At 40.0% G+C, this 26,983-nt stretch overlaps 1 protein-coding gene across 1 annotated transcript; it reads left to right on the top strand.

Moving 5' to 3' along the window:
• Window positions 1-447: 447 nt before the first annotated feature.
• Window positions 448-26,983, top strand: RHOA (ras homolog family member A). Its single transcript, XM_053377380.1, has 5 exons — window positions 448-588; window positions 20,362-20,519; window positions 23,283-23,403; window positions 24,529-24,659; window positions 25,727-26,983. Exons 2-5 carry the CDS (start codon window positions 20,364-20,366, stop codon window positions 25,898-25,900), a joined length of 582 nt encoding a protein of 193 aa, XP_053233355.1. The 5' UTR covers window positions 448-588; window positions 20,362-20,363; the 3' UTR covers window positions 25,901-26,983.

Genomic DNA, 26,983 nt, shown 5'->3' with positions numbered 1-26,983 from the left:
GGCAACAGTAGACTCAGAAAAAGCAAAACACAGATTCTCGGAGGAAGGGGCTCATCCGGCGATTGCTCTCTTTCCCGATAGGCGCGCCACGGCAGGTGCCCGTCACTCGCCCGGCCCTGTTTTTCCTGAACTCCTTCCTGCTCGCCTAGCTCAGCCCAAACACCTCAGCCCGTCCGGACGCAGGTGAAGGTAGGAGGAGGCGCGGCCTTGACTCCTGCATTACCTCCGCTGCACGTAAACATGCGCACACCCAGTCCCGGCTCCCTCACCGCCCCCCCCCCCCCGCCCCTCCAGGATTCCTCCTTCGACGCCGTCGGGAAAGTTAAGAGCCTGTTCACAAATAGATTGCGTCCTTTTATAGCGCCTCCTCCCAGCAGCCCCCGCGCCGCGGCCGCCGATTGGCCGCCGAGACGCGAAGGGGCGGGAACGCGCACGTCGCGTTTTTTTGTATGAGAGCGTGAACGCGCTTTCCTCTCGGCTCGACCCGCCCCGCCGGTTTCCGTTCCTCCTCAGCCGCTGCCGGAGTTTGGGCCCGTAGAAGGAGAAAGGAAGCAGCGCCGGGGAGACGCAGCGGAGGAGCCCTTTCAGGTAGAGGAGTCGGAGAGGCCCTGGGGTCAGCGAAGGGGGCGAGGGCGGCGAGGAACGCGGGAGCGGAGAGGCTCCTGGCCCTGCGTGGCCGCTCCCTGTGCGGCCTGCCCCACCCGACAGCCAGTGGCCACTGAGGGAGCGGGAATTTCCTCGGCTCTTCCTGGTGAGGCGGTTGGAGTAGGAAGTGCCCACACACACACACACCCACACACACACACACTACGTGGGCGGGCGGGCGAGGGGCTCGTGGCCACAAGCCAAGGCGGGGTGGGGGTGGGGGGAGCGGGAGTGGAGCCTCCCGCTGTCTGTGGGAGACGGGGCCGCCCGAGCCTTTTATTTTCCTGGTGCGAGAAGAGGTGGCTCAGCCGCCGCCTTCCCCCTTCGGGTGGAGTTCGGGAACTGCCTGTTCCAAGCGGGTGGCGGGTCTCCAGGTGAGCCCAGCGGGGATGCCAGGCGGGGGCTCCCCACGGCGGCCCTCCTTTAGCTTTAAAACATAAGTTTCTGTCGATTCTTTGGGGTGGAGGAAGGGTGGTGTTTCCTCTCTTGTTTGTCGAGCTGCTCTTTTCCCTCCTGGGAGGCCTTGGCGTTCTTTTTTTAAAAGCAAAAATAACTCTTGAAAATACCATGAAAAGTGCCCGAATGTGCAGTGCTGGGTTTTAGATTTCGCAGAGCCTCTGGGCTGTGTAGTGGTGTAGCCCCGGCGCTGAATCTTTGTAAGGGGTTCTTCTCCAGAAGTGTGTGGGTGTTCTCAGATCATAATAGGAGGCCCAAATGGAGAAGACACGCCGTGTGACTGAATAACGTTGTGTTTTGCTGAATAATGTACTAGAAGCATGCAGTTAACTTCCAGATTTGCTGCTGATTTAGATTTTCATCCCGGTAGCATTCTGTCACATCATCAACTTCAGTTTTGTGCTTGGTTTTGTTTGCTTGTAGAGGCTTCTTTACATTAACTTAACTGATTACCTCATAAGACAAACAATGCAAGGGGTTGATGTGACTTGATGCGATTTGCAGCTGAAGCCAAACAGGTTTTTTTCTCAAATGTACAGTCACCCTCAAGAGTCACTAATCAGACCCAAATTTCCTTTACAATTTATTTTGAAATAACTTTCGCTAATTATTTGGGATCTATTCTTAATGTGTATTTTCAGCATGTTGAGTCTATCCATAATATATACTTTGATGCTTCAAAGCACATACGTTTCAGTAATCCTTGTGATAGCCCTGTAAGGCAGACCAGTATCAGTTTCTCATACTGCAGATGGAGTTCAAGCCAAGAGGACGGTGACTTGCCCAAGGCCATCTAAGCGTGTTGATGGCTAAATTGGCAGGTCTTCTCAAATTTTTTAGCAGAATGTTTTTATATAATCCAATGCTGAATGGGTTCAAATGTCTACTCTTTCATGAAGCTCATTGCATGACGTTGGTCAGTCATTATCTCTCAACTTAAACCTACCTCACAGGGTGTAGGAGAGGCCCTTCTCTTGGAAAAGGGGTGGTGTAAAAATGTAGTAATAAAATTATAATGTTGACCCCTTTTTGGTTAGAATGATAGGGAGCAATTTATCTTTGCAACAAAAATAATAATAATGGGTGGAATTCAATGTCCCACTACCGTAATATGATCATTCTGTCAGTGCAAGCACTGCTTGGCAGGTAGAACATCTCTCCTCCCCTGTGTGCTGTTCTAGAGGTTCTAGGTATTCAGAGCAGATTGTGGGAGAAGGTGAAGGGCTCCATTGCACTAAGAGGTCTTAGGCTACCAGGTTAATTCAATCCAGCTCAATGTAGTAAACAACAACGACCCCCCTAAATACTCAATGTTATGCCGTTCTGGCTCTCTGGTGTCATTAACAATATGATTCAACACTTGTAGAATATACAGCAGGTTTTGAAATCTTTTCTGTATCTAACCTGTCTTATATTTTAGTCTGGAAGAATAGATCTGTTTGGTAATGCAGCCAAAGACCCAACCCACTAGGGGTGAATAAATAACCAAATTAGTAGCAGTGGCCTGTAATGCTTCCTGTAGCAGTATTTACTCTAGAAGTAGCAGACAATTAGTGATCAGCATTCATATTCTTATATAGCCCATTCCACGTTCTGTAGGTTGATATCTTTTCCTGATAGCCACCTGTCAAATAATATTTAAGGACTCTAAAGTAACTGTTGTGATTGGGGTTGCTATGGTAATGCTGTAGGTTTAACACTGCAGTGGGAGGGCTGTGTAAGCATAGCTAGGAAGAGGAAACGTTTATGCAATATTCTGTGTTTGAAATGTTTCAAAGGGTAGGAAAGATTGAGAAGTTGTACTCAAATTACCTATAAATTGCTATAGTATGTTGGGCTTGGTTGCCACTATATAATTAGGAATTTCCGTCTGGCTTAAAGTGTTATGATAAACAATGAAAGTACAGTAACTGAAAATGTGGTTTTTTTTCCTTCCCTTTCCAATAGCATACTATAGCTGTAAGGAACCTTTGGCTGTCCAGATGCTGCTGGACTCCATCTCTCATCCTTCATGACCATTGGCCATGCTTGCTGGGGTTGTAGTTCAGCAACGTCTGGAGAACCAAAGGTTTCCCACACCTGGAATACTACATGAAAATTACCATTCAATTCTTTACATGCATAGTGTATTATGCTTGTTTTGATTTAATGAATCTGCTTAAACACCTGCAATTGTAACAGTGATCAATTAGGATTTGTGCCCTTTTCCCAGCAGAAGTTCTTCTCAAGCACTGTCTTCTCTACCCAATGAACCAGCCTACTTTATTGCTGTCACAAACTCTACTTTCATCCATACTTCCTTAGATTGAATATTGCAAGCTTGCTATTTGCGCTCTCCTTATTTTCCTGAAAAGTAGCCAGTAAACTAATCTATGGCTTTGAGTAAAACATTTCCACACATACTTCATGTATATTATTGCCTTGTTTAAATGTTTCAAGGTCTGTCCATATGATCTACAAGCCTGTCTTTATTATCTTGAGCTTCTTGTGCTCCAGTACTTTTTTGCAGGGAGGGTAGATACATTTTATCCCTCACCCAGTTGCTTTTTAATTGTCAATTAGAAGGATTTAGAGTACCTAAATTACATATATTTTGGAATGGAAAAAAACTTTCACATAGGTAAACTGGCCTTGAATATGATTTTTTCTCAGCTGGTCACTGGTACTGCCCTAGTACCCTTTAGAATTTCACTAAATCAGTACAAATTTCACCTTCAGATGTGTTTGATGTTTATAATGCTTCTCATGAAATGAATTCTGTCACTGATTACTGTTGTAGAAAATTTGATTTGGTCATATTTAAAAGTCCATTCTCAATGCCTTCCAACAGAGCAATTATTTCATTTTGCGGAACTGAATGGAGAAAGTTGAATACCCACAATTAGAAATAATGCATCTACTGTTAATTGCACAGTTAAAGGTGTAAGGAGAAAACAGTTCATAGTTGGGACAAGTCTCTAAAGATCACTTGAGGTGAAAGTACTCTTTTTTTCTTTCTTTTTTTGCAACTTATCGCATATTGGATCCACATATCACACTTCTGCAGGTGATATTTTCTACACAACCAGAAAGAGGCATGTGGACATTGAAGGTTATGCTTGGGGGGACCATCATCCTCTCAAGACTCCTCTTAACTTCTGCAAAGGACGCAGGCTCTATCAGTTCAGTGAATGAGAGCTCCCTTTTGTTCTCTGAACTATCTCTTAGTTTTTTCTTTGCAATTTTGGGCTCGAGATGTTTTGAGATAGAATCAAATGGAACAATCATAAGGGAAGTGTGTTCCCTTGGAATCACCAAATGAATTTTCTCAGAAGGTTAATATCTGACTTAATTTCTGACTTATTCACACATGGTGCAATTAGTTAGGGTTAGGCTGTTTTCAACTGTTTTTGCCAGCATTGTGTGTACTGCACAAGTATAGAAGAAAATACATATTTCAATGTATAGCAATTAATGCACTTAGCTTTTTACATCTAGCTTCTCAATACACAGTATTCTGCAGATATTAAAAAATAACTATCCACCTAAAAATAACTAGCCAGACATAGATTTTTAAAGTACTCTGAAAAGTTTGTAATGTTGGGAACAACTGTGTAGTAAGTTTCACAATTTGAGGGCCAGCTTTGAAAAGTTCCTACTGACCAATTGACCTTACAAGAGAGCCTCTGAGGCGGATCATAATGCCCAGACAGGGTCAATCAGATGTAGGTGGTCCCCGGAATAGTGTGGTCCTAAACTGTTTAGAGCAGGCATGTCCATAGTCGGTTTCGGGGGCCTAACCCAGTCTGCCAGTCGATTTAATCCGGCCCCTGTGGCAGTATATGTCCTGGGGTAATATCCTAAAAAAAAGCTCAGCAACTTGGGGGTAAAATTGTAAAAAAAGCTTAACAACTTGAGAGTTGCTCCTCTGCCTTGATGACTTTGATTACCCTGTTCTGCACTTTTCCCCACTCTACAGTATCCTTTCTAAGGTGCATTTACCAGGACTGTACAGAGTACAGTGGTACCGCGGGTTAAGAACTTAATTCGTTCTGGAGGTCCGTTCTTAACCTGAAACTGTTCTTAACCTGAGGTACCACTTTAGCTAATGGGGCCACTGCGCTTTTGCCTTGTAATTTCTGTTCTCATCCTGAAGCAGTGTTCTTAACCCGAGGTACTATTTCTGGGTTAGCAGAGTCTGTAACCTGAAGCGTCTGTAACCTGAGGTACCACTGTACTCCCAAGTGTGGCCGCACCATTGATTTGTATAATGGCATTATAATATTGGCATTTTTATTTTCAGTCCCTTTCCTAATTATCCCTAACATGGAATTTACTTTTTTCACTGTTGATGCACCAAATCCACTATGACCTCAACATCTCTTTCCTGGTCGCTCACCATCTGTTGAGACCACATTAGCATATATGTCAAGTTAAGGGTTTTTACCCTAATCTAGGTCACTTTAGACTTGCTAACATTGAATAGTATTTGCCATTTTAATGCCCCTTCACCCAGTTTGCAGAGATCTTCCATGGATCAAAGATTCTTAGCTTGGTGCAAGGACTGTTTGGCATTCTGCAGGCATAGTGTAGTGCCAGTGTGGTCCACTTGAATTGAGTCCACTTGCACTCAGGCAAGTTGGGCATCAAGGCATTTGTTTTCCAGCCCTGCATCGTAAAGCGTTGATACAAACTTGTTCCTCAAGTAGTGTTAATACTCCTGTGAATTTTGGCCACAAATTAATATTACTTTCATCTCAAGAAATGCTAAGCTTTTGATCTGTAGGTGTTGAGATGTTTACAGTTCTTTTCTGTAGCCTTTATGATTAAACTCTTCATAATTGGTTGCTTTAAAAACTTAGTAGCGAACTTCATCTTTCCAACATTAAAAATTGCCAATCTGGTATCTTGAGATTCCGTCTAATTCTGTAAAGCTTAGTATTTGGATATGACACTGGCAGTACATTTCTAGCACTTGAAGTCTGTAAGATGACTTCCTTAGTTTTTGTTTCAGTCTAATTGGTTTAATAACGAAGTGTGACTCGGTGTTTTCTTTTTAAAAAAATATTTGATTTTTCAGATTTTATCATCACAATGATTCATATATTCAATGATTTTCCAAGAATATAGTATAGATTTCCCCCCCGCCCCTGAACTGAATTCCAACTGAATTTCCTCCCCCATAATTTCTTGCATCTCATTTTATTTCTCCAAACTTTGTTTTCCCTCTTATTTACTTTAATTTCCAATTGTATAATTACATAAATGTTGTATCAAACCTGCTAACATTTTACTATATTTACAGTAGTCTTTTAAATAGTCTATAGCAGGCATGTCCAACTCCCCAAAAACTGGCAGTGATCTACCCATTGTCATTGGAAGGAGGAGGAGTGTGCGTAGGGTGGGTGGAAGTGAAGTGCCCAGAGTTGTTGAGCTTTTTGCAGGGGCAGGATTGCACAGAGTTTTAGCTTTCCCCCCATAACTTTTTGTACACAATAAGGATCCCACGATCTACCAGGATCAGCCGGGGATCTACTGGTAGGTCGTGATCTACTGATTAGACATCCCCGGTCTATAAATATCTTGCATTCTTGCTGAAACTTTTTCTCATCTTGACCGCTGGTCTTCATGGTCATCTTTGCCATTTTGGCATAATCCATCATCTTAATTATCCATTCTTCTTTTGTTGGTACCTTCTCCTCTTTCCATTTCTGGGAAAGTAATATTCTGGCAGCCGTTGTTGTGTACATAAATAGTCTTTTTAAGTCCCTTGGTATTCCATCCCCTGTTAATCCAAGTAAAAAGGCTTCTGGTTTTTTGACAAAAGTTATTTTAAACATCTTTTCAGTTCATTATATATCATTTCCCAGAAGTCTCTTACTTTTCTACAGGTCCACCACATATGATAAAAAGTACCTTCCTTTTCCTTACACTTCCAACATACATTTTATGTACTTTTATACATTTTTGCTGATTTTATTGGACTCAGATACATTCAGTACATCATCTTCATATAATTTTCTTTCAGCAAACAGCAAGCTGTAAATTTTAAATCCTCTTTCCATAACTTTTCCCATTGATTTAATGGTATATTATACCCCACATCCTTTGCCCAATGTATCATAACCACTTTAACTTCCTCGTCCTTTGTCTCCCATTCCAACATTGATTTATACATTTTTTATAACAGTTTTTTGTTATTGTCTAATAAATCTTTTTTCAAACCTTGAGGGTTCTTTTCCAAAACACACACCTTTATCTAAACTGAATATATCATTCAGTTGATGGTGTTGTAACCAGTCTGATAACATATACCTTACTTCATTGAACTCTTTTAGTTTTACAGTGGTGCCCCGCAAGATGAATGCCTCGCAAGACGGAAAACTCGCTAGACGAAAGAGTTTTCCGTTTTGGAGGTGCTTCGCAAAACGAATCTCCTATGGGCTTGCTTCGCAAGACGAAATTTTTTTCCTCCCCCCCCCCCTTTTTATAAGCCGATAAGCCGCTAATCCGTCAATGGGCTTGCTTCGCAAGACGAAAAAACCGCTAGACGAAGAGACTCGCAGAACGGATTCTTTTCGTCTTGCGAGGCACCACTGTAATTGGTTTTCCACCTCCATTAACAATTCTTTATATGTCGCCCAACCATCTTTCATATTTACATTTCTAATAGATAACACTTCTAATGGGGAGAGCCACCATGGTGTTTTAGTTTCCAACAAGTTTTTATACTTTCCCCATACTTCATAAATTGATTTCCTTACAGTGTGGTTCAGGAATCCCTTATATACCTTTGTTTTTCCATACCATAAATAAGCATGCCACCCAAATCTGTTGTCATGTCCTTCCAAATCTATTAGGTCTGTATTCCATTCCCATAACCAGCAAAGGCAGGACACCTCATAGTACAGTTTCAGATCTGGCAGGGAGAATCCGCCCCTTTCTTTAGCATCTGTTAACAATTTATATACAATTCCAGGTCCCCCCGCCAGACAAATTTGGAAATATCTTTTTGCCGTTGTTTAAAGTGTCCTGCCCCCCTGACCACAGGTATCGATTCAAATAGAAAGACATCCTTGGTAATACACTCATTTTTATCACAGATATTCTTCCCCTTAACTTGGTGTTTTCATTAATATTTCTGCCTTTCATAATTCTGTAGGTGTGATGAAATAAATTGGCACTGAACCCTATAAAAACTGAAAAGGAACAAAGAAAAATGGCTAGAACTGCCTTTTCAAAATACAGTCTTATGCAAGTTTTCACAAATCTGCTTGCCAAGGATCAGGGACTCTTCTCAGCTTGAACGTCTCAGCTTGACCTGCCTTTTTCTCTTCTGAGTTGGGATATGGATGTATTTTGTACTGAGCTGTGGAAAAAGCAAAAGTGACAAGAGACCCGCATTGCTTCTATCTTTTCCAGAAGCCCAGAATGGTATAATACTCCCGTCTCTTTTTTCTAAAACAGAAGACTTAGGAGGAATTGACTGTGATAAAAAATTAAGGTTGGCTAATAAGTTGATTTAAGTACCAGAGCACTGACAGAAGGGTGGCCAGTAAGTTCACTTAAATACCAGATAATTAGTATTTTTTTCTGCAACTTTATTATCCTTAAAAACAACTATAAAAACTCTTTAAGTTCCTTTACTTGTATATATGACTACTTAAATCACTTCAGCATAATATAAATTACCAGAATATGTTGGGTCCAATGAAGATTGAAACCCCCCCCCCCTCAGCTGCTGAATGTATTTCAACCATAAGGTGGTCTTCAGTGGTTAATAATAGTATTGCATATCTCTCAAGCATTGGAAGTTCTTTCAAAACATCTGTCTCCAAAAATGCTAGTTCTTTCATATACGGGGAATCTTGCAAACAAGTTGAAGTGCTTTAATTTTTCATATCTCTGTTTAACTGATTGATACCTTATGTTTATTAAATAGTTTCTAAGATATACAATTCCACCAATACTCTTAATGTAGCAGAAAATCCATACTTTTCTGGAAGCTTGGTTGGGATTTGATTTTACATAAGTAAATGAAAACTGGTACCCTTGGAGCAAGAAGCTTGTGTTGCTTACCAGCTGGACCCTGACTCCAGTTGGCATGAAAGTGCTTGACTGGAGTGCTTGCAGGATTTTACTCACATTGCTGACCCATCCAGTTAGGAAACAGCTGATGATTAAAATTCACTTTGTGTATATAGAGTAATTTTAATAGCAGGATCATTTAGATGCTGCTTTAAGCAGGTGGCACTGTGGGTTAAACCCAATCAGAAGGTCGGCAGTTCTGATTGGGGAGTTGCCAATCAGAAGGTCGGCGGTTCGGATCCCCACGGCGGGGTGAGCTCCCGTTGCTCGGTCCCTGCTCCTGCCAACCTAGCAGTTCGAAAGCACATCAAAGTGCAAGTAGATAAAAAGGTACCGCTCTGGTGGGAAGGTAAACGGCATTTCCATGCACTGCTCTGGTTCGCCAGAAGCGGCTTAGTCATGCTGGCCACATGACGCGGAAGCTGTACACTGGCTCCCTCGGCCAATAAAGCGAGATGAGCGCCGCAACCCCAGAAGCGGCCACGACTGGACCTAATGGTCAGGGGTCTCTTACCTTTAGCTCAATCATACCCATCATGCGTTGTAAATCAGATTGGAGCTTCAAATTCCTAAACTTGGAATTAGAATAGCTTCAGACAAAGACATCCAGAACTTTTCATTTCAAATATATGTACAGCTTCTAAGCTTGAGATGGGGGGGGGAGAGACTTGCATAATATTAAAATCCATAGTCACTCAGTAGCTTCATTTGAATGTAACCCTAAACCTTTGGTTTGTGCACTTCCATCTCCTCCTCCAGCGTATCTGCAAGAAGCTTCTGCTTAGATTTTAAGTTAACTTCAGCTTGTTCTATTGTCTGCTTGTTCTGTCGTCCAGACCCAGACAAATCTTAACTACAGTTTGTTTAAACAAGCTAACTTCAAACCTCAGTTTATAAAGTGGACTTGTTTCAGCAAACCATAGTTAAGATTAGCCACAGTTCAGGTTTGGATGATGTAACAAGCTGAAGCAAAAGCATCTGAGTTCCTTATGACTGTGCCAGGGAGGAAGGGGAGCCAGAGTTTGAGATTTGTTCCAACTTGTTTTCATAATGCTCAGCCATGTTTTAGCGTTATACTTGAAGAAGGCCAATGACTACCATTAGGTTCTGGTTCCATTTGCAGCATTGCTTGAGATCAGCCTGTCTCCCTACCCCTGATTATAATCCAGATGGTTGGTTTTATGTTAGTTGCCTAATTTTATTTGAGTTCATCCTTAAGAGAAATATAGGTTACAATCCAGACTTAAGTGTATGTAATGGGACTAGCAGAAGCTGACGTGTCCAGACTCCTGAAAATGTTCCACTGAGTAGCAGGGCCCTGCTGAATGGGGTGGGCTGTGGCACTGAGGGGGACCCCCCAAAATCAAGCAGAAGCAACTGCCATAAGCTGGACCTACACTCAAGGAAGGTTCTTTGGTCAATTTGGGGGGGGGGGATTTCCCCACAGCCTTGATGCTTATAACTCTCCTACCACTGCAGCATTTTTACTTGCCAAAGCAATTAAATATCTAATATTTGGTTTAGAGTAAAATGTGCAAAATTAGCAAATATACTTAAAATGTATTTGGTTAGCTTGAATCACACTAGTATGGGTTTTCTTGGCAAACAACTTGCATTTTGTGACAACACAAACTGCTCTTTGTCTGCCAGTAACATTCTGGAAGCAGGAGTTCATTACTTCTATATAGCCATTTTTGCCGAGACAGACTCAGTTCTATGTATATTTGGAGGTGAGCCCAAGTCAGTGTGTTTGGAATGGATTTTTCTTTGTTCTAAGATTTCAGAAGTTGTAACCAATTCCTTACTAAGATACATAAGGGTAAACAGTCTAAATTTGCAAACGGGTCAGACTTTTAGTAGTTGCGGCTGAAGTTGTTCATTCTGGTTCTGATTCAATCCAGAAATGTATTTGAGACTCAAAATTACTTTTGAGTGCAGAGTGTACACCACCTAATTAAAACAGCCTAAAGAAAAGAGAAATTCAGCCTTCCATTAAAGCTACAGGTGGCTTGCCTGTGGCCCTCCAGATATTGCTCAACCATCAATCCCACAAGCATAGTCATTTATCTGCCATGATGGGAATTGTAGTCAAGTAGCATCTAGAGGGCGCAGGTGGGCCACAGGGTAGCCCCTGCTATCTTAAAGCCTTTCCCCGCTAAATGTTCTGACTACATACTGTTCATAGAGTGGCTAGGGAAGCCCGGCCAGATGGATGGGGTACAAATAATAAATTAGTAGTAGTAGTAGTAGTAGTAGTAGTAGCAGCAGCAGCAGCAGCTGGTACTTTCCTTTTCCAAAAGAAGTTTAAATATACCTTCTGATCATTCTTTTTCCTATTAGTCTTCTATGTTTTACATAGTGTTATGGAACTACACTAGGAGGTAGAATATAATTTTATAATCTTGGTACAGGAACTATCCAGAAATATGATGCCCTTCAGTGGGGATTGTATTTGTGTCTGTGTCTTCATTTCCTGGATCTTGATTCTTCCCCCTTCCCTGCCCCCAAATATACAGAATCTATTATCCAGGAACTTTTGATTCAGGCTAAACTGAAGACCTGCAGGAGGCTAGAAGGGAGAGACATGTACTTCCTTCCTTAAATGTCAACACCAAGGAATGACTCATAGTCACAACCACTTTTCTAAGGTTTGTCAACTTTGGGGTTTTTTGTTTTTTGCTTTGTTCCTCTACATGAATTAGAAACCTTATGTGTTTATCTTTCACACTTAATTGGGAGTAAACTACAGCTTCTTGGTAGTTGCAACGCACTTCAGAATGTTTCTGCTGCTGTCCTGCAATTTGGCTCATGGTTCAAGAGTAATTCTTTCTGAATTGTCCTTTGCCTTACTGTCAGAAAACATTTGGTTGGCTGTACTGCCGCAGAGGCGTTCCCAAGACTTGCTTCACAGAAGACTCTCTTTTGAGGAGGGGCATACTAAAGCATTGTCTACAATATTTGTGTGTGTGTGTGTGTTTGTGTTTAGTCAATTTTTATGCTCCCTTCAGTATAAATGTTTAGGTTGGTAATTAATCTACACAGCTATATTATGACTTTCACTTTTATATCTGCACTTTGAGTTTTGTTGAATAAAGATAATTTGAATTATTTTCTGATTAGTTATCAAATAAAGAAGTGAATTAGTCTGCATGGAGGATGGTGAAAAATTATTCCAGTGATGGGCTCTAGAGTGCTCAATTAATACATATTAGCTGCTGAGAATTTGCAGTGTTTCAGGAACCAGCTATAGCTGACTACAAAATGAGGCTGTCAGATACTTGAAGTCACCTGAAAGTTTGTTGTATCCTATAGCAATCCCAGTTCACTTGATTAGATGTCTTCAGTTTGTTGCTACTACTTCAGCATAATTCTGTTTAGTAGACTTAGTAAAGTAGCAATTGAAGGCAATTTGATAATTTTATTTATTTATTTTTATTTTCAATATTTGTCCCGAGTCAAAATGTATTAGGAAAATGTTTACTAAAACATTTGTCCTGCAGGTAAAGAAGGCATTCAGTGCAGACTCTTATTGTCCTGCTTATTTTTTCTTCTGTAGGCGGTAGTGAATTTGCTTATAGCGTTGTTGCATGCTCTGATCTCTCAAATCCAATTTAGCTTTCTTAGGAAGTATCCTTGGCTCTTGTTTTATCAAAATTTAAGCTGTTTATACTGAGGCTGAAATTGCCTCAATACAGAGGGTATGAAATGCAGTTTACGGCACTGATTGCAGTGAAGTTCCAGTTCCATTAAAGCAGCTTTTAGGCACATACAGATTCAAAGAACCACTCTACTAGTAGGTCTGTGTGTCCAACTGGTTTCAAAGGTGGATGTTTCCAGACAACAGTCTACTTTACAGAAATGGCACTACTTCTGAAACCTATAGTAGTTTTAAAAGCCATTTGTGATGTGGCAAGCAAGGGTGATGTTTCAGTTGACCTTTCATCTTCTCTTTGGTCATATAGAGACATGGAAAGGTTACACCCTGCTTATTGCACTAGCCTACCAGATTAAGATGCTTAACTCAAGTGGAATCATTAACTTTAATAACTGTGCAGTTGTAAACATGAATTATTTTTCATTTTCAGTCAAAATAATATATATATATTCAAGGTTGAAATACTGATATTATGAAGATAGTCCTAATTATATAGGGTTGGATCCAGGCATGTCCTTCTACAACTGAGGGGCTCCTTTGGTTTGTGGAGGGGACTCCAATCCAGCACAAATTCCTGTTGGAGCAAACTGGCAAATTGATCAGAGCAGTAGGCAGGATCCTGTTCTGGCCCACCGACTGCAGGCTACTTTTGAGAAGTGGGCAAGACTTGCCCACCTGTTAACAACCTGACACTATATATCATATAACTTCAAAGAAAGAATCAGGGTTGCACTTAAGCACCCCAATTCTTCCCTTTTTCGTTGCAGCCCAAACTTGAATTCAAGCTGCAGCTGCAAAGATTCCTGCTGTCTGTAAGCCCTGCTTTCAGCAGCGTTCAGCTGCACCCAAAAACTCCTGAGTAAAACCACTCCCAGCAGGGCTTATATTTTGTGCCATATTTAAAAAGCACCAAACACTGGCTCCATTTGATGGGGAGCAATTGGAAGCACCACCACTCTATCAGAGAGTTCCCCATCCCTCTAGAGCAGATTTTTATGGGCTGCAGAGAGGAAGAGGAGAAATCTCCTTTAATCCATTAGCGCATGAGTGTAATTTCTCTCATGGGAAATAAGGATCTAGCCCATAAAGTTATTAATACATATTTGCTTAACTTCCACAAGTGAGGAAAACAGTGGTTCAGTTAGGACTGCAGAAACCATTTAAAAATTATTCTGATACTTAATGCCAGTATAGGTACAATGTTAACTTGCAGTAGGTAAATGTCATTAATGTCAGATCTCTATATTTTGGTGTGGGACTTGAAAAGAAGGAATGATTTATAAAACCTAAGTCACTGTGTTCATTGTAATTGAAAAACTGACATAAGTCACCAAAATAACACACTGAAAGCAAGTTTTGTTCTGTCTTAAGTCTTTAATTTAGAAAGCTAACGTAGCATTTGGCAGCTGGCAACAGCTTACCTCATGCACTTAATTTAACAACAGGAAGCACTTTTTAACTCTCGCATAACTTTTTTTCCTAGTTCTTTCTATCACCCGATGGATACCAGAAAAAGTATTCTGCAAAGCTAGCAGAGTGTAAATATATTGCTTTTAGATTTTTAAAACTTAATTGTCCCCTTGTTTGCAACAGGCTGCAAAACATCTTAAAGCCTACTCTTTTAGTGGTTAAAAAGCATATAGATCTGAAGGAAGGAGGGGAAGAGTTCATTGTATGAAATTAATGACTGAGGTAGTTTCCTTGTGTTGCCTGTGTATAGGACAGATTGTATATTTCTAGCACAAGTATCACAAATTCTCAGAGAAACATCTTCCATTGCATATTTCATAATCTAGTCTTCTAATTTATTTCTGCATTTTTCTTAAGCATAACACACACTTCTGTTTTTTAGCTGTCTGCAAGTTATGCCTCTGCTGCTTCAATTTTGCATGTAAATATTTGTGTAAAATAGTTCGCACCTGAAAAATTCAAAAAGCTCAAAGAAGCTTAATTCATGACATTCATTATTGGCGTATGTAGAATTATGGCAGGCAGCAAAAAAAATTATACATCTTGGATACTGTCAACTAAGAACTTGAAAATTACCTTGGTTTGTGATGTTTTAATACAACACAGCCTTGAAAATCTACAAGTTACTAGGTCACCCTGCCTTCATATACTTGTGTTAGTCACTTGTGGTTTAAAACAAATTTACAAAAACTACATGGCCACCTGGAGACAATGCTTAACTTTCCACATCAAGCAAGCAAGTGGCTGTTTATATGCCTAATGTGACACTTGTTAATGAGATGGCTAAGAATCTCAATATGGAGACAATTAGGCTTTATTCCTGCACATACTTAAGTTATATATTCCCTCCAGAAAAATTCCATTATGTATTCATTTTTATGCAAACTTATGACTTTGACCCAAAGAAATCTTTGTGTTAAAAAAGAATCCTTTAAAAAATTCCTCAGTTGCTTAAACACAATAGTGTGAATTTGTACTTCAACTTTCTGATAAAATGTTCTGGCAAGCTGAAAATGGTGATGTGGGACAAGCTGACTGTTCTTTTGCAGGCTATTAAGGCTTAAAAGCATTGAGCTTTGGGCATTGAGCTTCAGACTTATAGCTTCTCTTTCAGTCTTGTACTGCCCAGGTCTTTCTTCTCTGCTATCAAATGTTACATGAAAGTATACATATTTTCTCTTTCATTTTTCAAGGAACTATAAATTGCTGTATTCAGCGCTACATTCATAATGCTTGCATTGGTTTGTATCATTGCATAGAAATAGACAATTTGCAGGCCAAGAAGTGGCACTCTAGATGGTTCAGTGATGTCTCCTAGGCCTAGATGGAATATTCTCTAAACAAGAACAAGAATACAGTATATCAGTTGTGTGTTCTCATGCTGAACTCCCTTAAGCAACTTAGGGTGCTGATTTTTCATTGTCTGAAAATAGTTTTGGCAAGGGACTATTGATGGTTCACGAAGTTTAATTTGGAGGCAGGCCTTTTTTTCTTCTTAAGTCAACTAGCAAATAGATAAAATCATGCAAACCCCCCCAGTTTTTGTGATAGTGACACAGCCCTTTTAGTTTCACTGAAATTTGCTGAGTAATCATCTTCTTAGGGTTAAATAAAACCCATTACCCTTCCACACAGAAATTCAGAAGTCTTTTCTCCAGAATGCTATATTGTGTTATATGTAGCTTAGAAGTAGCAGATCTTGGAGCACTTAAGGAGAAATTGCAGTAAAGAACAGTGGTGACCTCATGGCTATTTTTGTATTCAAGTGTGCTTGTTCCAGAAAAGACAAGCCATGGGAAATATATGTATCCATGACCTTCGTTTGTTCCTAAATGGAAACAGGCCTCTAATATTGGAATGAAGCAACATACTTAAAAGCAACATTTTAAAAACTTGAAAAATTCTTGAATACAAGGTTCAAAGGTACGAATGTAATTGATTATAGCATTGCTTTTGTCTCTGACCAGGTTGCTGAACAAGCAACATTCTTGGGACTTAATATTGCCAAAGTACTTTCAAATGCTGCAGAACATAGAATGTCTTCAGGTATTTGTTCCAGGAATGCAGTCTGAGAGTCTGCCAAGTGTGTTGCTTGCTCCTGCAACATGGTGACATGTACAAATGAAATTATGCGTTTTCAAACATTTATCAATCAAGGAACAACCATGTGAAAGTTCAAGTGTGTTTCAATTCATACAAATTTTCCATTTTCTGAAGTTAATGAAACAAAAATGAAAGTTTTTGGAAACTACAGGTCTTCCAGACACTAGAGAAGTTTTATTTTTCAATATTGGTGTATTTTGCTTGAAGGATATAAATAGAATAAAGGATAAAATACAAAGAGCCAGTGGAGTCGTGGTCAGGCCAGAATATAAAACCATGACATGGAGGACCAGGGTTCAAATTCTGCCTTAGCAATGAAGCTCCCTATGTGATATTGGGCCAGTCACTCTCTCAGCCTAACCACCTCACAGGATTGTTGGGAGCATAAAATGGAGAAGAGGGAGAAACACATACACCACCTTGAGGTGCTTGGAGGAAAGGTGGGGTGTAAATGAAAGAAAGAGAAAATCATAGAATTGTAGAGTTGAAAGGTGTGGACCCTGAGGGCCATCCAGTCAAACATCTTGCAGTGCAGGAATCTCAATCAAAGCATAATAGAATCAAAGAATTGTAGAGTTGGAATGGACAGTTCAATGTGTTTTTAATCCATAGGTCTTGGACTCCATAGTGTTCTAATCACAAATTCTTGGGGGAAATCCATTGTCTAGATATGGCCCAATTTGATAAAATAATACCATTGCAAAAGTGTTCTAATTTTCCTTTTCCGAAAAGATTCCTGTCTTGAGTTTCTTAGCAATCTCTGTATCAGCAGAATTCAGCAGCTCCTTGGATCAATCATAATTTACCTCCTACTGCTTAAGACTGGCTGCATATTTCTAGAAGGAGCATAAAAACTAAAAGCAATTTCAGGCTAAGTAATGGCTTTGGATGCTGCTTTCATAGAGCAGATTAACAAACATTCATAAAAGAGATATAATAGTCACTTCGTTTTTCTAGAAAGTGGGAAAAGCAACAAATGGATTGCCTTTCTTGGACTTCATTCTCACCAACAGAGAAGAACTGGTCAGTAAAGTGGAAGTAGCGGAACCTTGAGAGGAAGTGACCATTTCCTTTTGGGATTCATTATACAGAGGAAAGGGAAAGCTGAGTGTAGTTGGACATGCACTCTGGACTTTTAAAATTTTGATTTCTAAAAGCATAATGAACTACACTGGCTGAGATACTCAAAAAATGGGTCATGATAGATGGAGTTTCTTAAAAAAGATGTTTGAAGGCACAACCACAAACAATTCCAACAAACAAGTATAGTAGGAGGTACCTAAAGAAACCAGTGTGGGGGCATAAGGAACTTTCAGATGAGCTGAGATTTAAAGGAGACATGTTTAAGAAGTGGAAGAAGGGGCAGGTTGCAAAGGAAAAGTATAAATAAGTAGCCAGTGCTTACAGGGAGAAGGTCAGGCAGGCTAAAGCTCAGAAACAAGCACAGAATTACAAGAGAGGTTAAAAATAATAAGAGGGGTTTTATGGCTATGTTTGAAGCAATAGAAAGAACAAGGAAGTAGTAGATCCTCTGCGTGGAGAATACAGAGAAATGCTTTTGGATGACGGAGAGAAAGCAGAACTGTTCAACATCTACTTTGTCTTCACCCAAAAAGAAAGCAGTGCCCAACGTGGTGATAACATCTTAGTTTTTCACCCCCCAAAATCTGAAAGACTGGGGCTTCAGGGCTTCAAAATGTCCTTACTTTACATTACTGGCACTGTACAATTTTTACACTTGACCCTGCATTCTGGGTTTGGAGTGTATCTAGTGTGCAACTGACTCCACTTGTCAATGGGCTAAGCACTGCATTTGTATTTACCATTACAAATCACCATAAAATCATAACCATGAGCTATGAGAACCTGGCACTTGAAATTTATTTTTTCCTTCTCAGTATATTTTACTGGATATTTCTAAATTATCCTGTGTAGTTCAACAATGTCGTGTAGGTCTGATACCAGTATGACTACATCAGATTTTGCCTTTGCTGCAATCCTGTCCCCCTGTATCTGAGTGTAAGCCCTGTTGAATTCAATAGGTAGGACTTAATTCTGAGTAGGCATGATTAGGATTACACTACTTGTGGATAGGGCAGCAGTATATGTGCACAATGGTTCTTTGACTTCAGTGCCTATGAATCCATATGACGGTTCATTGAACTAAGTACACTAGGTGACTCAGAAGGATCTGGCTCAGTATTGCCATGACTGGATGCTTCCCAAGCTGCTCCATCTCTGCATCTAGGTTTTTGCTTGAGTCTTGTTCTTGTAATTCTGCAGTGCAAAGATTTTTCAGAAAGCATACTTCAGTTGTGTGTAAATCCAGTATTAATCTCTAATTATGTGATCATAAGTAAGGAAAGTTCAGTTTGCCTCTAAATTGTTTAGGATTTTCAGAGGCAGAAAGATCCAAGACCACAGGAACGGATCACTTTCTTCTTGCTTTAAGCTTGCTGTCTGAATCTCTCATATTAGACAGTTTGGTAGCTATGTGTATATTATTTCCTGTTGGTCGACTGGGCTGCAGAGAGAGCTGCGTCATGGCACTCTTGGGATGACTATTAGAAACTGCTAGGATTTCAGGAAATGTCTTCACTGTAACCCTTCCATGGAAAATACCGTATTTTTTGCACCATAACACTCACTTTTTTCCTCCTAAAAAGTAAGGGGAAATGTTTGTGCGTGTTATGGAGGGAATGCCTACGGGTGGCATGCCTACAGATTTTCCTCCTCTAAAAACTACGTGCGTGTTATGGTCGGGTGCGTGTTATAGAGCGAAAAATACGGTAGTTTCTGATTCATGTTCTGCAGGGTTACCTTCCACTCTTCCATTTCACTCCTGAGGCTGCCAGGCTAATTGTTTTGTTCTTCTAAAAAGAATCTTATGAAACTGTGAAGACACAGGCAATGCAATACAATGAGATATACAAATGAGTTTACTTGTTAAGGATTACTGCAGTTTCTAAGAAAATAAGTATTTTTTACTTACTTAATAATGTGTTTTATATAATCAAAAATACAATTAGATTAATTCTTCTTTATTATACAAAAGTCTTGGACACTGAACCATAGAACAGTTGTATTAACATTTAAGAAAAAATAAAGAAATGAGATTCTTAATAAAAATGTTAGATGTTGTGAAGCTGTAACTGAAACCATAGCAACTTAAAGGGGAGACCACTCTTAATCTTGGGTGGGGGAAATGCAGTGTAGTTGGCTCTTGATAGATGTGGACTAAGGGAATAAGTTACCAGTGTTAGTTGGGTGTGGGGAGGTACACATCCATTTTATATATTTACAATTGGAGTCTCAAGCTTAAGGTCCGGGGGGTTTAAAGTTCTTTTGGGCTCCAAATACAGCCTGCAGCATCCCAAAAACTCTACACAAATTACTGAACTATCTTCACAGTTAGAAATTACAGTTTAGAAATTGTCACAGTATGACAAAAGGAGTGAATCAGGAGTGGTTGCTACTGCACACCTCAGCATCAGAGTTGTCCATGACTACTTTAAAATTAGCATTGTTGGTGTGAAAAGCATAGGACATGGGTAGGCAACCTAAGGCCCGGGCCCAGATTCGACCCATTCGCCGTCTAAATCCGGTCCGCAGACAGTCCGTGAATCCACGTGTTTTTACATGAGTAGAATGTGTCCTTTTATTTAAAATGCATCTCTGGGTTATTTGTGGGGCATAGGAATTCATTCATTATTTTTTTCAAAGTATATTCCAGCCCTCCACAAGGTCTGAGGGACAGTGGACCAGCCCCCTGCTGAAAAAGTTTGCTGCCCCGTGGTATAGGAGGGTGGGATACAGTGCAGGTGAGCAGAAAACTCTGGAATCGGCAGTCTTGTCAGCTTTTCCACCCAAGAGGGAATAATAGCCTGCAGCATCCCTACCACACTGCCATAGAAAAACCATAATTTCTGTTAGATTTTTAATCATCAATGTGTTTCTCTTTGCAGCAATGGCAGCCATTCGGAAAAAGCTGGTTATAGTGGGTGATGGTGCCTGCGGCAAGACCTGTCTGCTCATTGTATTTAGTAAAGACCAGTTCCCTGAAGTATATGTTCCCACGGTATTTGAAAACTATGTAGCAGATATTGAAGTTGATGGAAAACAGGTGAGTCTGCACTTCTGCCACTAGCACATCACCTGCATCTGTTCTACAGAGTATATAGTTAGCATAAATGAATCTATAGTTAGAGATCAATATCATGGATTGAATCCTGAGTCTCACTTCTGCAAATTAAAAGGCTTCTTCCATCTAGGAGAACTGAGTAGGTTTCTGCTGAGGAAAGGGGTTGAGATTTTCAGTTAACTTTTCATGCACCCCACACTACCTTCTACAGAGAGGTCCCAAGCATCCAGAGCAGCTGTTGGAGAAAGGAGGAATCTGCAAAAAATTACTCCCTTTTCCACCATAGAGACTATCCCATTAGCAAAATTCTGCTCACATGAAATCTGAATCCATCCCAAGGAAACTTGATGAATCTATGGGCATGTGTTTACATTTGGGGGGTGGCCTCCTGGTTCTCTAAAGAGTTCATATATGGTTGCTACTCTGTGTAAATAGCACTCTCACTAAATAGAAGGTTTGACTAGCTTAATGTTAGATTGCCCCCCTTTCAAATCATTTGGATGAAATTGAAGGGTATTTGTTCTGTTCTCAGTTACATGCTGTTAAAGTTAATGAAAGGATATCTTAGAAACAGCTTAAAATGTTGTACATTCAGTGGGTTAGTATTGGAACAAACTGTTTTGCCAATTTAAATTTGTGGATGCCTCTTTTGCGCAGAGTGTAGGACATAGCAGCATTTTTTAAAAGAAGTGTGTAGAAGTAATGAAAAGCAGAACTGAATCTGTTTTATTCTTGATCGCCGGACTTTATTTGAAACCAAGCTAAATTTTGTAAGTTTCTTTATTTTTAAAATTTAATGTATTTATAAACCACTTAAGACAGTCCCTAAGCTATTTACAGAATAACAAATACAATATATAACAATGAAACTTGAGAGGCTACGATATATAATGCAGTACAATATTAAACATAAATACAATATTTTGCAATAAACAATAAAATCCTAAAGTATAGCAGGTCACTTTGAAGCACCTTTAGAGTCCAGGATCCCTTCTTCAGCCTCACACTTGCCAAGCCACATCCTGACTCACAAAGTGCTACAGTCATACCCAAATTCTGCCTTACAGATACACAGATCATACAATGCCTACTACTAATTCAATATCACCCTCCCCATTCTACTCCCACACCTTACATTGCTTCACCAAAACAGCTGCAAGGCTTTCAGAAACAACAGTATGTATGTGGATGTTGAATGCAGGATATTCCTTTTAAACTACAGAAGAATTTATTATCCTACTGCACAGCAGTATTAGCAATTTCTACATAAAGAGAAAACTGGTTATATGAATACAATCTTGGTCTCTCTTTTCCTTACCCCAGAGAAATCCTGCCAAGTTTTCCTTTCCTTCTACCGTGCCCTGTATTTATGTCTGTCACTCCAGTGGCAGTTTTGTGAGAATGACATTTGCACAGAATTGTTTTCAGTCTTGGTGCTCCTTCTCACTTCTTTGTACATGAGTGTAGGTGCCCAAGTACAAAAGGTGCATACCTCGTGTCAGCTTGGAATGACTTCTTTTTGAGTTAAATTGCAACTCTGCCCTACAATGTAAACAAATTTTAGGGACCTTTATCCATTTTGGTCCCTGCTCTTTAAAGATTTTCACCCCAAAAAATCATTGATTTAAATATGTGTTTATTATGAACTGAAGCAGGGAACATATGTCCTGGGGGTATTAAAATGTAAAATGAGAAGAGGCCTTCAATTTGATCTTGGCTGTAATACTTTGAATAATTTGCAAATTGATCCAAACCCCTGAATGTTCAGTCATATGCATCTGGAAAATGTAAACTGATATTTCTGTTAAGCTATTTCTTATCAATACACTACACTAATGGCTTTCAGTAGAATAGAAGTTCCTAAGGAACTGTTCGAACTGAATTTTTGGACAGAGAATTAAAAGCACTGAAACTGTTTGTGGGTTTTGTTTTGTTTTTTAAACCTTTTATCCTGCTTTTAGGCAAGACACAAAGTGGTTTACAATTAAACATATTTCCATCAAACATTCATAAAACTCAAAATACTCAATTATATCTAAAAACTATAAAACAGCGTAAGACAAAATGGTCGTTTAAAACTGTGACCCAATGATCAGCATCCTTAATTAACCTCCAGAAGCCAGAATGAATTTAGGCTGACTGAAAATATCAGAGATTGGCTTGCCTGATATCACTGAACACTGAGTTCCATAATTTAGGATGGGGGGGTGTCCAGAAAAAAGGCCCAGTTCTGTTTGCCTACTTACAATTCCTTTTTATGTTCATGTTTATAAAAATACAATTGATACTGATTCTCCCCCATTTCCTTTAATGTAAGGTACTTCAAGCAAACATCTATTATCACAGTCATATTTGGTAGTAATCGAAACCTGCAATTGGCCATGTAGTTTTATAAAATCTAGCTAACAGTGAAACTCCTGAGCAATACAGCTAAACACTCAAATCCCATTTTTTCTAACCAGCGGAGGCCGAACAAATAGGTGGATATTCTTTTTTCAAAGAGAAGCTCTGGAAATCTGTTCAGGGCCCATATAAAGAAGGCCTTTGCTCCTTGCACAGCTCTTCTCACCACTGTTGAAAGTAGCATATGGAACAGTGTATTATTTCTTTTTAAATGAGAGAGTGCTTAAATGGAGAGGGACATGTTCTGAAATCTCAGGGCAAGAACTTTTAACACCACCCTGACAAGCCTTATCTATTAAGGTACCTTCTTTTATTGACTGAATGCCCTTATTCTTCCTGTAGGTGGAGCTGGCCTTATGGGATACAGCAGGACAAGAAGACTATGATAGACTTAGGCCTCTTTCATACCCTGACACCGACGTTATACTTATGTGTTTTTCAATTGATAGTCCTGATAGTTTAGGTAAGTAGTTAAAACTAAATTCATGTCATGTCTTCTAAATCACTGCATTGCTAGCAGGATGTCAAAACTATATATAAGCTAAAACTTCAGAGAACTTGCGTTTTCAATGAAATATTAGTTCTTGGGGGAGGGAATCTCATTTCTTAATCATAGCTGTGAACAAAGTGTATAAAAAGATTGCTATTGTGAAGGTAGGCAAGTTTTTTGTGAAGGTAGGAAAGGAGGCTAATATCAAGGACAAAACAGTTAGAGCATTCAACGTTTCTGTGTCTAAAACTGAGCTGGGAGAAACATTGATTTCCCTGATGTGATGAAGTTTGATCTTGATCACATTTTATTCCACAAGAGGCAAGTTCGTTACTCTTTAAATGCTATTGAATTTCAATGCAGATATGCGTGGAAATAGTTTGTTAACCAAGGGTAGCTGTAACTTTAACGGGGGGGAATTATGTTTTACTTAGCTGAACATACTTTTGAGAGAATATGCAAAAATATAAAATACATATTTCTAAGGGCAGTATTTCTTCCATAAATCCAGTTATAACTACTCTAAACTTGCTCCAAAATGTACTGTTTAGTGATTAATGGAAATTCATCATTGGTTCAGCAGAAAGAGAATTTTAAGACTTCGTTCTTCTACAGATCTTGCCAAGTGACTTAAATCAAGGAATGGTAGCAGGCTGAGATTCATAATGTTCCTTTCTGCCTTGTTTACTAGCTGAAACAGACTAGTGGCAGAGAAATGGTTGCAGAAGGTGGGGAAACTGCTATGGATTCGGTCTTAGCCAAATTAGAGAATGTTGGAGGGAAAATATATTCCATTAGGATAAGCTACTTGAGAGCTGCCAAAATGGAAACTGGAATCCATTGGAACCAGTGCAAGGATCACACCTAGGAAGGGAGGAGGATCCTGACTGCTCTCACTAACTGCTAACAGCTGGGAAAATCCCAAATGGCCTCTTGTTTGGGATCTTTAAACACTGGTGTCTAGCATTTTGAGAGCCCAGCCAGTAAGGCTGGTGAGGGATATGGGAAAATGAGCTCCCATGGAAATTTGCTGTACATGTGTTACCTTAATCTTGAACGGAAGATTGATTTTCTGATTTTTATTTTTTTTTATTTCAGAAAACATTCCAGAGAAGTGGACTCCAGAGGTGAAACACTTTTGCCCCAACGTACCAATCATCCTGGTAGGAAATAAGAAGGATTTGAGGAATGATGAACACACAAGGCGGGAACTGGCCAAGATGAAGCAGGCAAGTCTTTTTTCCCATTTCCATGCAGTGTCTGTTCCTCTTGTACTGGGGGCTTGGGCTGAGGCTGAAAATCTTTTTTTTTTTACTAATACAGCAGCTTAGAAAGTACTTGAATTTTAAAATATGTATATCCTGAAAGATGCTTTGGAATCTGCCTGCTAAGTAGCTTGAATTCTTAAGAGTCACGCTTACTGTAGGCTACTTCCTATACTGGTGCTTCTCAATTTTCTCCTCATAGAGCAGCTGCTCGTTCCTCTCTGTGACTTGCTAGAAATTGATCCCATCATATGAAGGTGTTCTACAACTTTGGGGGGCGGGTTTTCTAATGTTTGTCACCAGGAGCAGATATCTACAGTCATACCTTGGGTTTCAGACCCTTCAGGTTGCATTTTTTTGGGTTGCGGACCGCCAAATCACAACCCACGTGTGCGCAGACACACCGCTGCAGGTTGCGAACGTGCATCCCGCACAGATCACATTCACAACCTGAGCATCCACAGTACTACCAAGAGAGTATGGATGACAGAGTTGGCAATCTGAGTGTTACATTATATTTTGACCTCTTCATGTAGTGAGTTAATTTAGATTTGATAGTATTTGTGTGCCCGGGCAGCTGGTGCCCACTAGACCTGGTGGGGCTGCTAGGAGGCCATGGGGCGTGGTCACAGGGGTACAGCCAAGTTGTTCCAGTTTTCTCCCTATCCTCCCTTGCAAAGCTGTAGATACTCAACCACTGTGGTTTTACAAACCACAAAATTTTACAAAAACCTGACTTAAAGAGAAAGCTCTCCTAATTTGGTTCAAAAGAGGTCCATGTTGCCACAATTTCTATTGTGGGTTTATGCCAAAGAAACTGTGCATTGCTCAGAAGTAAGTCCCACTGAATTCTAAGTGTTCACTTCAATTTTAGAAGGCCTCACTTTGCTAGAAGAGCATTGCCAGAAGTTTATTCCCTTCATAATAGCAGCAGAGAATCAGGGGCTTGCATCTGAGTTGGGAGGATAAAAACCAAAATGGTCCGTCTTCCTTCCTTTTGAACTATGTTAATTGTTTTTGTGTTTGTACAGGAGCCAGTGAAACCTGAAGAGGGCAGGGATATGGCAAACCGCATTGGTGCTTTTGGATACATGGAGTGCAGTGCAAAGACCAAAGACGGTGTGAGGGAAGTTTTTGAAATGGCCACTAGAGCTGCTTTACAAGCCCGACGTGGCAAGAAAAAATCCGGGTGCCTTCTCTTGTAAAGCACGGCCAGGGGAAGATGGCTGAAGCAGCGCCCTGCACTCGATAAATTTTTGAAGTGCTGTTTATTAATCTTAGTGTATGATTACCAGCCTTTTTCATTTATCTATAATTTACTTAAGAGATTTAAAATTGAGTCTTGCTACCAGTATTTAGAAGCCAACCATGATTTTTTTATAACGGTCTGCATCAAATACATCTGTGCACACAAGGGTTAACTTCAACATTCCTTTAACAAAACTTTCTCTGCACTTGCAGGATATGCCAGGCGCTAATTCAAGACAATTCTCTAACTTCTTGCTTTTTTAGAAATGGGGAGGGGAAAGCTGGTAACACTGAGAATTGGGCTGTAACTACTTCATAACTAACATGTTCTAGCCTATTCAGGCACAACAGACATGGCTGTGGATGAGGTCCTGAGTAACTTCAGTATTTTCACATTTGATTTCTTCCCTCCCTCCCCCCCCCCCCGCCCCCCGATTCTGTACTCAAAGGCTCTGAAGTGTAAAATTGGTGGTTGGAAAATGTGATTATCCTGAAATGACCAAAGTCCCATCCAGCTATGAAAAGTGACAGTTCTGTGGTTTCATGTTAGTTACCTTATAGTTACTGTGTAATTAGTGCCACTTAAATGTATGTTACCAAAAATAAATCTATATACCCCAGCCTAGATGTAGTATTTTTTGTATAATTGGATTTCCTAATACTGTTGCTTGTAACTTCTGTGTAAGGTGTTCTGGGTTTTTTAATAGTGTATTGCAAAATAAAGTCAAATGGAGATTGATGCCCTTTCCCCATTTGTAATTGTCCAACCCATTTGTATGACTTAAACATGCCCAGAAAGCTCATCTTAATACCTCCTTTGGAGCAAGGGAAAAGCAGCTGTTTTACAGTCAAGGTAACTGAATGTTTCAGAAGCTTTAAGTTAACCCCTGCTGAATCCAGCTCCAAGCTGAAAATGCAATTTCTTGCTAATCTGCTGGCCAAATTCCCATCCTGTGAACATCTTGCTGTTCTGCAGCAAACTAAACTCTCTTCTGTATTTCCTGTTTCCAACAACTAATAAAATAAAGGCAGTTTTCTAA

Source organism: Podarcis raffonei, chromosome 2, assembly GCF_027172205.1.
Source record: "Podarcis raffonei isolate rPodRaf1 chromosome 2, rPodRaf1.pri, whole genome shotgun sequence".
Classification (NCBI taxonomy): Eukaryota; Metazoa; Chordata; class Lepidosauria; order Squamata; family Lacertidae; genus Podarcis; species Podarcis raffonei.
Note: the sequence above shows the minus strand (reverse complement) of the source record. Positions and strands in the feature narration are given on the sequence as shown.